Here is an 11,791-nt window from a genome sequence, read left to right as displayed (position 1 = left end):
ATCGCGAGTGACGTGCCAACACATAGACAACCACAAATTACACTCAATAAGTGATGAAATAAAATAAATATTTCTCCCGGTCTGGAAATCTCAGCGTGGCAGACCAGGATGGTAACCGTCCGGCCACGGAGGTAGTTGCAATATTATGTCACAGGGTCAATAATGATCTTAATTTCAGTTATCTACCTCCATATAAAATTATGGTATGGAAGAAAATATTTATTTACATATTTATTTTTTTTTATTTATGGGGATTCGCGGACTGCTTATAGAAATTAAATTAACAATAGTAAAGAAAAAGTTCCCTACTAGTATACATTCAATATGTAAGTCAATAAGCTTGTTTGTGTTAATGAGTTGTTAATACAATAAAGATACGTATGTACAGCGAAGATCTTTTGACACTGAACTTTGGACAGTTCTTATTGTTAACGCCATAGAGATGAATTTAAATTAGATAGATAAACACTTTATGAACTAGTATGACACAAATACAGATTGAATACAACAGGAAAAATAAAATATTTTTTGTCATAGCAGTGAAATGGCGCTGACTCAGCATATGCCTGATTTCCCTAAGGCGCTGGTTTTCAGTCAGAACCAACGCGGACTAAATCTAGAAGTCATTTGTAATGAAAGATGTAATAAACGACTAGGAGGGAAATTGAATAGTGCATCTAAAATAACCTGACTCTGTGGCCGAACGGTTACCATCCTGGTCTGTCACGCAGAGGTCCCAGGTTCGATTCCCGATTGCCGAGAGTAATATGTGTATGGCCTACATTTATTTATCTCGTGAGTTTGGGTGTAATTTGTGGTTGTCAACGTGTGTGTGTGTGTGCATATCACCCGCGACACAGGGTTTCCCTAGTGCGGGGCAATGTTGAGTGTGTGCGTTATTATTATTGCCTATTCAATATGTGACTGCACGTGCGGATATAAATATATAAGTGTGTAACTATGAGTGAAAATTATGATTGTGAATATGTTTTAGTGTAGTAAATCAAAGTAAAAATGTATATTTAGGGCTACTAAGAAGAGTACATGGGGATATGAAAATTAGCAATAATAATAGTCAAATTTATACAAATCAGATAGATTTTTGTAACGAGAGTAGATGTTGCCGGTATAAAATGCTTTGAATTTGTGTTGGAAGACTCGTCATGTATAGGTGGTAGAATGTTATTCGAGCATTTTGAAACCGAATATTGTCGAGCTTGACGTGCTCTTGACCCTGTATAAAGCCTACAAAGTTAAGGATAATAACCACCATTTCTACTGCGGTAGAGTACCTCGATAGGCGTAACATCGCGATACCTGTCAACAGACTGTAACTAGGTCAGACTTACACCATTTAAAGGTATTAATATAAGGTACGAACAACCAACAACATATCCATAAAAATATAGATGCATCCATCACATTATACAATAATTTTAACGCTAAACAACACTTGCTAACTCGCTTTAGGTACTGCTAAAAACGAACGAGAACTTCTGCGGACGCGCAACAATTAGTGTTGAATACAATTCTAAATCCAAGGATTGAAACTTGCTGTTAAAATTACTTTTATTGCTCGCACACCAAATAAACGATTTTTTTGAATACTAAGTGTGAGTATGAAATTTGCTCTGTTAATATATGGTGTATAGGATGCAGCTATGATTGTTTTGAATGGATACATACCTACTAACACAATAGTCAGGAATGTACATAGAATTTCCATTCTTTTCTCAGATTCCAAACAAAACCACTCATCGTTTATCCTTATAAGTTATATGAATCATTATTGAGATGACCACAGGTTCAAAAGGAAAAGTGGGGGCTCATATACGCAAAAGAGACGAGAGTATAAATTGGAGACAATCTTTAGAACGGTGAAGGTGAAGGTGTACTGAATTAAAATCACAGTTGTTATTTTAAAAGAATAAAATCAAATAAGATTTAAAAACATGGATAACTATCTTAGACTGTTTGGTAAGTCATATTCCATTTTTTTTGTTTAACGAGATAACGTAATTGGCTAGGAATTCTTGTGATTTTAAAATTATTAGTTACATTGTATAATAAAGATTTATGTAAGCATTATTTACATACCCAATATTCAGACATAGTACTAAATTTTACAGTTACAGTGACACTCAGAGCTTTAAATCGCAAAGATCTGGGGCACCGCCACTGTGCCCGTCGCTTTGAGACGTAAGTTGACAAGTCTTATGTGTCTGTAATTTCACCAGCACCCTTCTTACCCTTAAGAGGGAGCATGCCAAAAAAGTTTTAACTCCGCCCAAATTTGTGAAACAAATATATGCCTGAAGTTCGCGTGACATGCGACAGGAGATGTTGAATTTTGCGCAGTAAAAGTACCAAATTCGTTTTAGCGGAATAAAAGGGAAAAAGGGGAAAAGGGATTAAAAAAAAATCCGTAGTGACAGTTGTCGATCATGCATAAATATAATTAATTATCTAATTTTTGTCCTAATAACCTGTAGCATCTCGAGGATAAATCGAAAAAATGTGAAAATTAGAGGTCATTTCGTGATTTTTATCTATCGAGGAAACTTTATTGTTTTATGTTTCTGATTAATGTCTATGCTTGAATATATCATGTAGGTACTCATACAATATTTTATTTTTAACTTTAAAGTGGATATACTCCTCTAAAATCAAATCGAACATTAGGAATTTTTCCTCTGCTCCCTCTTAAAAAACCGAAACACAGTAATGCAGACATTACTGCTTGGCGGCAGAAATAGGTAAGGTAGCAAGTCTTTCAAGAACTTACAAGAGCTCTACTGCTAATAAAATGCTAAAATGCTATTGTTATGGGTAACGATATTATGTTTACTAATTAATTTGTAGTAGAGTTCTATTCCCATAGACATATTGTTTATTACCTTTAATTTTAATAACATGTTAAAAAATGATTAATTAATTATCGATATAATGATTAATTTTTTAGTGGTCAGTATCAATCATTTGTGCTGTTCGTCAATTTGATATTCATCAAAATTATGACTTATATTTGTATAGAATAGAAAACATGCTTATGAACTCTATTATATCTATGTAGTATGACCTTCATACTTTGTAATTCCAAAACCATTATCGTTCACTTCATTTTATTACATGGATAAGGGAATGGGAGTGGGAGGAGGACGTTTTCAAAGGTCAAGGACAGTTACGGTATATGTCCGCGACTAAACATGTTTTCCTTGAGGAAGATGAAGTTAAAAAATAGCATTTTTGAAAACATTTTGAACTTTTTGCACAACCAGGTATATTAAAGCCAGTGTCCCTGCCGCTCGACCCAAGCAAACTGAACCGTATTAGTACGGGACAAATTTTAATTCGAGCTGAGATAGTATAGACTCTTAAGTTTTTGGTTTTATATAATACATTATACGTTTCCAACATTTCCGAACATGTTTGAGAAAAGGTCTTTTTAACCGACTTTAAAAAAGGTGGAGGTTCTCAATTCGTCTGTACGTTCTTTTTTTTTTTGTATGTTTGTTACGCGATAACTCCGGTATTTGTGAACTGATTTTCATGATCGTTTTTTTGTTGGAAAGGGGGTACTTCCATAGTGGTCCCATTTAATTTTGAAGAAAAGTATCCACCTCGAAGGGTGGCTGTTCACGCATGAAGATTCATTTTTATAAATAGCGCCTAACTTTAATTTAGGAGCAATTACTTTAATAGTTGATTTTGCTATTTCTCCAATTCAAGGCGTTTTTCTCTCAATATACTTAGAGTAGTGAGAACCGATTTTTATTATCTCCAGTGTCAACAAATAATTGTCACGTTTGCTAGGTTGGTGATTTGAGGGTAACTTATATTAAAAAGAATGAGTTAAACGTGATAGCAACTGGTATAGGATCACATATTGTTTGTTTATCTGTCTGTGTAGTTTTATTATTTATGATCTGCCACATAGATTTACTTTTATTTTGAGAAGTTTCGAATTTACGTTTGTTGCAATGTCTTTTAGATATGTTAATGGCTTTTTTAATATTTTGTAACATTTTTTATAATGCAATTTTAAATTCTTATTTTTAGTCTTAGATATCAGTACTTTCAGGAACCTTTTGTAATGGCATGAAGTCCTTAGTCCTACTGTTGGGTATTCTTTTTTATATCTCATATTAATTTTTATTAGGGTTTTGGGTATAAATTAAATTTTTATTGAATTGATATTCAATTATTTTTTGTGAAATTGCTCCACTAGTTTGTTATAATTATTAATACAAAGATCGAACACTCAGAAAAAACACTCAGAAAAAATTCTTTCGATCCGGTCGGATCCGAACTGACGTCTTCTTGCATACCGTGCCAGACGCTATACCAACTAAGCCACGGAACGAACCAACGGACCTCACGAATTTTTCTATGTGCTTGCGTCGTGTCTTTGTACTTTGTCTTTCAACGACTTTTTAGTCGTTGAAAGACCATATACATTTAATCATTATTATTATTACATATACATTATTTATTCATTAGTATACATTTATTCAAAACTTTTTGTAAGATTTAATTATCATTTACGTTGTTATTCGGGAACGAATTGAAAGCAGCAACCCACAGTGGTCCTAAACTCGAATTCAAAAAATTCCCATACTAATACGTTTCATTTGCTTGGGTCGAGCAGCAGGGACACTGGTACACAAAAATAAATTCTGAAATAAATTCAGAATTTATTTTTTAACAAACGAAATTAAAGCCATTTCAAAAATTTATATGGTTATAATATAAGTGTTCTATTTAGTTCAGTTGATATTAAAAAATCATTGGTATAATGTAAAGTACTTAATGAGTACAGCAGTTTTCATGTAAAATGTTGAGGTAAGTTTCTGTTTTTTTTCTATCGTGAAAATTTTTGGGAATTGTGTTTTCACATCGTATGGAAAGTGTATATTCTCATAATTCATAATTCATTTATTTGTGAAAACACAGGTTAAAATAAGGAGAGTTTCACTGTGTCCGGCCAAACATTAGGCATACAAACGTATTGAAAGTGTTATTAATTATACATTTATTCGCATGCATTTTAACAGACTAAACCAGATATAATATGTTATTTTTTCTAACATCACATGAGCGTGCACATATGGATTTAATAAGTCGGTCAGCAATTTAGGCGCTATGATAATATGAGTCAATTTCAATTAAAATATATTATTAAATGTCAAAATAATAAAACTAGTAACGTCAAAAAAGAAATATAAATATCAAAAATCTGACAACGAAGTTAGGGATCTGTCATTTAAAAATACGGACACTGTATAGTAAATTTTATTAGTCAATAAGTTGTCTAATTGTGTTTTAAATAATATAAGGTTTTTTCAAACCTCAATACTTTCGGTAAATTATTGTAAATCAATCTCTCAATTTTACTATATATTTTTTCCAAAGTGATTTTTGTCGACACTTTCACTGTTATGTGCAATCAACCAAAGCTATTTGAGGTTGTATAGACTAAATAGAAGGAGACATATAAAATGTTATATTATGAACCAACTTCAAAAAAGGAGGAGGTTCTCAATTCGACTGTTTTTTTTTGTATGTATGTTACGCGATAACTTCGGTATTTGTGAACCGATTTTCATGATTCTTTTTTGTTGGAAAGAGGGTACCTCCATAGTGGTCCCATTTAATTTTGAAGAAAATCATCCACCTCTAAGGGTGGCTGTTCACGCATGAAGAATCATTTTTATAAATAGCGCCTTAATTTTATTATAAGGAGCAATTATTTTTTGTTTGATTTTACTATTTTCCAATTCAAGGCGTTTTCCTCTCTCAATATACTTAGAGTAGTATACGGAGAAACCATCTTCCCTGTTGAAATTAGGATGTTTTTTAATTTCAATGGCCTCTCGCAGCATCCTGGGTAGATAACGGACTTGTTTACGCGACGCGTCGCGTAAACAAGTCTGCAGTCTGCGAGCATGTCATGGATAAACCTACACATTCAATGAAGTTTGACAAACCCCAGGTCCTTGCAAAAGAAGTCCGTTATCTACCCAGGATGCTGCGAGAGGCCATTGAAATTAAAAAACATCCTAATTTCAACAGGGAAGATGGTTTCTCCGTACCACCAGTTTGGGATCCAGTATTTCCTCTAATGAAAAATCCCAAACAGACATAAGACTGCAGTACTAATTAATATGTTTTAGTTTATTCTAATTTCTATTAATAATGAATAATAAATTAAACTTAATAAAAATTCATTCAATAAAATAATTTGTAAAACTTAATGTAGCGTAAATTGGAATGTTTTCTTTGTAAAATTAAAAATAAGGTATTTAATTAATAACTATTGTAACTATAGTGAAAAAATAGGGTGGTTTGCATTAATATTAGACATAACTGGTTGAAGACTGTACCACCTCAGTCAACCGTGACCATGGGACCTGTAAAGGGCCCGAAACGTCGGTTTGTTTGAAAAAACAAATATACGCGATTTAAATCCGGAAAAATAGTTTCATTTCCTATGTGTAACAATCGCGAAAACCTAAGAACTCGATATACACAAAGTTTTCGTTAAATTAAAGTGAAAACATCTTTTGTTTAATAAAATATTTTCGTCAACAGTGATCACTTTGATATGGCGCCACACAAGCACGGGTCGCATCTTCAGCGCGCGCTATGGAAAACCATACGACAGCCACGATCAGTTCCACCACGCCTTCGAACACAATGACCAAGACAGCTGGCACAATGGAGCTCCAGAGTGGGACCAGCCAACGTACCACAGAATTCATATTAACAACGCACATAATAGACACCCAATTGTACATCGCAATGATTATCAAGAATCCAGGGAATACTGGAGGCAACATCATCCAGTCAGTTACAAATACAGCCCCGAAATGTATACGAATTATCCAGTGTTCACACCTAAGTATGTTGGTTTTTAGACAGCTAGTTATGTTATCTATTAGTGTTAAAAACGTAGTAATTGATATTTGATAATGATAATTATTGATGATTGCGTTTACTGCTAGCGCCGAGCTGTAGAGCTCGTAGGGGAGCCCGCAAGGGCTTACTGAAATCAGCGCTGTGGTAAGTTACTGCAGCAAATGCTGAGATAAATCCCATGTTGGCATGACACTGCAACACAGACCGTATTAGACTATCTACTTTGCACCTTTACCCTAATTTTAATTGTAATTATATGTCAAATAATTATTTGAACGTAAACTATATATATATGTATGTATATATGTGTATATATAATAAGTGCGCATTTCACGTCCATCTCACCTGATGGAAAATGATGATGAGGCCGACGATGTAGCATGCATACCTTATAATGCCTATTCAGTTGCGCCTTAAAAAGTTCTAAGTCATAGCGTTCGGAGAATAAGTCTGCGGGTAATTCTACTCTCTAGCCGCTCGCCGTATAAATGTGGGAAGTGAAATGCTCTTAGGGTCGTATTCCAGAACTCTACTCAATACTCAAGTCAGGACTTGAGTATTGCAGTGAGCACTGAAAATCATACTCATGTCCTTGCCATTAGGGTCGTATTTCCAGTGCTTGAAATCATACTCAAGTCTGCTCAAATCCTGTCTTGAGCATTGAGTAGAGTTCTAGAATACGACCCTAAGATCATTTCACTTCCCACATTTATATTTATTTATCTAGAACTCTACTCAATGCTCAAGTTAGGATTTGAGTATGGTTTAAAGCACTCGAAATCATACTCAAGGTCCTGCTATTAGGGTCGTATTTCCAGTGCTTGTGTTTCCATTGCAATCCTGACTTGAGCATTGAGTAGAGTTCTAGAATACGACCCTTAGTGTGGTGGCTGCGCCGTTGTGCATCATTTCACTTCCCTTTATATTTATTTATTTCATTTCTGTATTGTTGTGTTGTGCCAATAAAAGTATGTCTATGTCTATGATATAATGAACCTGGATGGAATAAACTATTGTTTTATGATTACGGACAATTAATCAATATACGTCGATTCACAAGTAAAGGTATGGCGAAATTGTAACGGAACCAAAATCTTACATGTGTATTATATAACCGTGTACATTTTGTAAGAGTGAGTGTATGTATGTAGTGTATGTACCTAACTAAAAAGTACCCACACTGTCACATGAACACAGTCTCCGACATTCAAAGTTAGGCATCATTAATTAATTGCCAATTTAGTTTCTAAAAGTGTTTTTTTAAAATGCAAATTCTTGAATGCAATTATCAAATGCCAATATGTTATAGCTAGAAATGGTTCATGGATATATATCAATGGGATAAATGCTCAGTAGAAAGATAAATATGGATAAAAATCCATATTTATTCATTTTTACTCCATATTTATCCAAAAACGTGGATAAATGTTTTAATCGTGGTTTATTATTTATATTTAGTAAAACAAAGTATATTTTTAAGTTTAATGTAAATATTGATACAATTTAGTAGCATGTACGTGTAGTATATTGCTTGTTATACCTTTTTTCTATACGCAGAGATAAAAAGAATCCTTTTAAGTAGGTACTGTAAATTTCTGTATTTTTGCGTGAACCTTATTATTATTTAAATGCGTAGTTTATTACAAAAGTCTGCACACAATATTAATAATCTGTCTAACATTTTGTATCGATTTTTTTTTCAAGTTACTAAGTTGGTCGATTTTTTGTTCAGGTTCGTATGGGTTTTTGATTGTTCAATATTTTATTTAAAAAAACTGTACAGCCTTCATTGGAAATACTTAAACGATAATTAATTCTGATACAAAGGAAATTCAATTCAAAATCACTTGGTCACTACGCCAAAGTCTAAATTCGCTACCGAATAATTTACATGAGTGCGAAAGAGACGGAGAGAGCCGCTAAGGAGAATTGTAAACATTTATTCTTTATTCTTTCTTTATTCTCATTTATTTGCATACCATAACATATCTCATTTATTTTTTATATCATTAATAGATTTTGTGTGTGAAATGTGAAAGAGAATTCTTAGGCTATTTCAAGTCCAAACATGACTTTATTTAGTATGCAGTAGTAGACCCCAAGACCATAATGTTGGGTCGCACTTTATTAACGCAGGATAGGTCAGCTCAAGGGTTCAGTTAATTTGATGACTTTCTGTCAATCGAATTTTCTATACCAGCAAACTTTTATGTTGATAAAAGTTTCGGTTATTCATTTAGTGAGATGTTATCGACTCGAAAAACTTAGGCACTAAAACAGTATTGATACATAAAACAATGGTAAAATGAGAAGTAATCGTACGTAATTATACAATAAAAAGTAATTCTATTGAATTTTATACAAAAAAAACACAAAAAATAAATAGCCATGTTTTAGGATAAATACTCAGTAAAAACGGATATTTATTGGATATTTATCCTTTGACGGATATTTATCGGGTAAAATCCCATCTCTAGTTATAGCAATATGTACAATAACAGTAGTAGCCTTACCGATTTCTGCCGCCAAAAAGGGATGTTAACATTACTGCGTTCCGGTTTTGAAAGGTTAGGGTGCTGGTGAAATAGTAGGCACATGGTACTTGTCAACTTGTGTCTCAGGGTAACGGACGTAGTGGCAGTGCCCCTCAGTTGCGACTTAAAGCTCTGAGCGGCATTGCAACTGTTATGGACAGGCGTGTAGCTTATCACCAGGCGCACGATTTACTCGTCTCAATATCGTCATTTGATATTATAAAAATAATAATAATAATATTGAATATTTACCTAAGGAGTACTATGATTGTTATTTTATTTTTCAATGCAACTATCTAAATGTACGAATAATGAATTCTATATTCAGGAAATAATCTACAAGTTTAACAACAGTAACAGGTTTTATAAACAAACTAGCAATATAAATTGTTCAAGTCAGATTTTTCATAGATAATTTGACAATACACGAGCTGTATACAATTACTGTATACAAATAGAATAATAATAAAAAAGTCGTATTAGTAAGTTGCAATAGAAAGCCATGCGTTTATACGCCATTCTCGATCACAACGTCACTGATCACCACGTGAGATTGACGTAAAATGTTTACCTTAAAAAGGGAGAGTAACATTTACTACGAGTAGTTAAGTACAAATGCAATACTGGAATAATAATTTCATCAGGTTTCCATCACATGTAATGGATACGCTACCGCCCGTAACTCCTTCAAGGACTGTGTCTTCACTTCAATGCATACGGTCATGTCCTACGGCCATAGAGTACAACCCTGTTTGTGGCACTGACAACGTCACTTACATTAATCCTTCTAGCTTGGAATGTGCCAAGCAATGTGGTATAGGTAAGTTCTATAATTTTCATTTAATTTTGACTGTCATGTTTCTTTGGAAGTCCCGTCTGTATCTTCCAATATTTTTCCATGTAACGTCTTTTAAAGACGTCAAATTAAGTCTTTTCTCTATTTGGTTTTTTTACATGTTTACTTCAAGCAGTTATAGTCAATAGAAATATCTACAAACTACTTATATTATCCTGACATAAATTTAATGACTGACGTAACGTCAGGTGCAAATATATTTGAGCAATGTTGTACTACTGTTTATTGAATGACCTATTTTTACAGAGGTTGAGTTACAGCTGAAGTCGACGTGCCCTTCAACCTACACCTTAAAGGTCGAATCCACTCAATCTACATCCACTTCTTCTCCAACTGATACTCACCTAACAGAAAACGAAAAACACTGGGAAGATATTCCATTAACAGAATCACCTTTTTATTACATGGATCACTTGGAAAGTACAGAAAAAAAAATATTTCATGCAAACTACGACGATGATACACGAACGCCGTTGACTGAATCTACAACTTCAGAACCAAAACATGGCAGTTTAGCCAATACAGATGCCACGCTATACACTCAACGCCCTAAACACTGGCTTGATATTACCCAAGACAGTTCGGACGAAGACGAAAATATCGAAATTGATGTTAGAAATCCGCCGTTTGATGATTAGTGGTTATTACAGAGACTTTAGTTTTAAACAATTATAGAAGTCTAGTAAGTAAGCCTTCGAGAAACATTCCTTGATAGTGATTACCTATGTGGTAATTTTACAGAATACAAGATGCACCTCGAGTAAGATAATGTAACAGCCGCACAGTAACCGCAAAAAGTTGAGATATAAAACGGTAATGTAACCAACATTTTCAATTAATATTCTGTTATCTTTCTTCTAAACTAGTAAAGGCAAAGGTCGTACATCTCTGCAGTTGTTACAAATCTTGTGAAAGGTCTTCACAATGAGCTATTAAGAACGAAATATATTTTAGACACAAAACTTCTAATCTGGTTTTGGTTTTGAATCACTACATTTTCATTCGCAATTAGAAAACTTTAAGGTACTAAAAGCAATAGAATGAGCAGTGAACTGAACAGCAGGCAGCGGCGGACGGAAAACACTTATTTTGTTGAAAATTTATAATAAATTCAAAACACGTTAGACACTGAACACACTTCACAGCGAATCAAAAAACAATAAAACAAAAATGTAATTCAAAATACAAAAACAAAACTAATTCCAAGTATAAAAATCACATAAAAAAAAAGTAAAAATGTTCTATATGTATGAAAAAGATCTCCAACAGTTACAATTAAGAGTCGGTATTTCTTCAGCTTTACTTAAAATTTTTCCAGTACTAATACGGTTCATTTTGCTTGTGTCGAGCGGTAGGGCAGGCTTTATTTCACAATTATTTTTTTTACAAACGAAGTTATGTTAGTAAAACATTTTTACTAACAATGAATGTGTATTATTTTACTTGATGTAATCAGCTTGGATTTAAAAGTATTGAGTGGCTC

The 11,791-nt window shown here is 33.4% G+C and overlaps 1 protein-coding gene across 1 annotated transcript in view; it reads left to right on the top strand.

Moving 5' to 3' along the window:
• LOC113229750 overlaps nt 1-11,252 on the top strand; it is a 21,671-nt gene extending 10,419 nt beyond the window's left edge. The window contains exons 6-8 of the mRNA XM_026463432.1: nt 6,592-6,901; nt 10,097-10,272; nt 10,555-11,252. Coding sequence (XP_026319217.1) covers nt 6,592-6,901; nt 10,097-10,272; nt 10,555-10,946 — 878 coding nt within the window. The 3' untranslated portion in view covers nt 10,947-11,252. The remainder of the gene's footprint in view (nt 1-6,591; nt 6,902-10,096; nt 10,273-10,554) is intronic.
• The last annotated feature ends 539 nt before the right edge of the window (nt 11,253-11,791 follow it).

Source organism: Hyposmocoma kahamanoa, unplaced genomic scaffold (genome assembly GCF_003589595.1).
Source record: "Hyposmocoma kahamanoa isolate Upper Pololo Valley unplaced genomic scaffold, ASM358959v1 62, whole genome shotgun sequence".
Classification (NCBI taxonomy): Eukaryota; Metazoa; Arthropoda; class Insecta; order Lepidoptera; family Cosmopterigidae; genus Hyposmocoma; species Hyposmocoma kahamanoa.
Note: the sequence above shows the minus strand (reverse complement) of the source record. Positions and strands in the feature narration are given on the sequence as shown.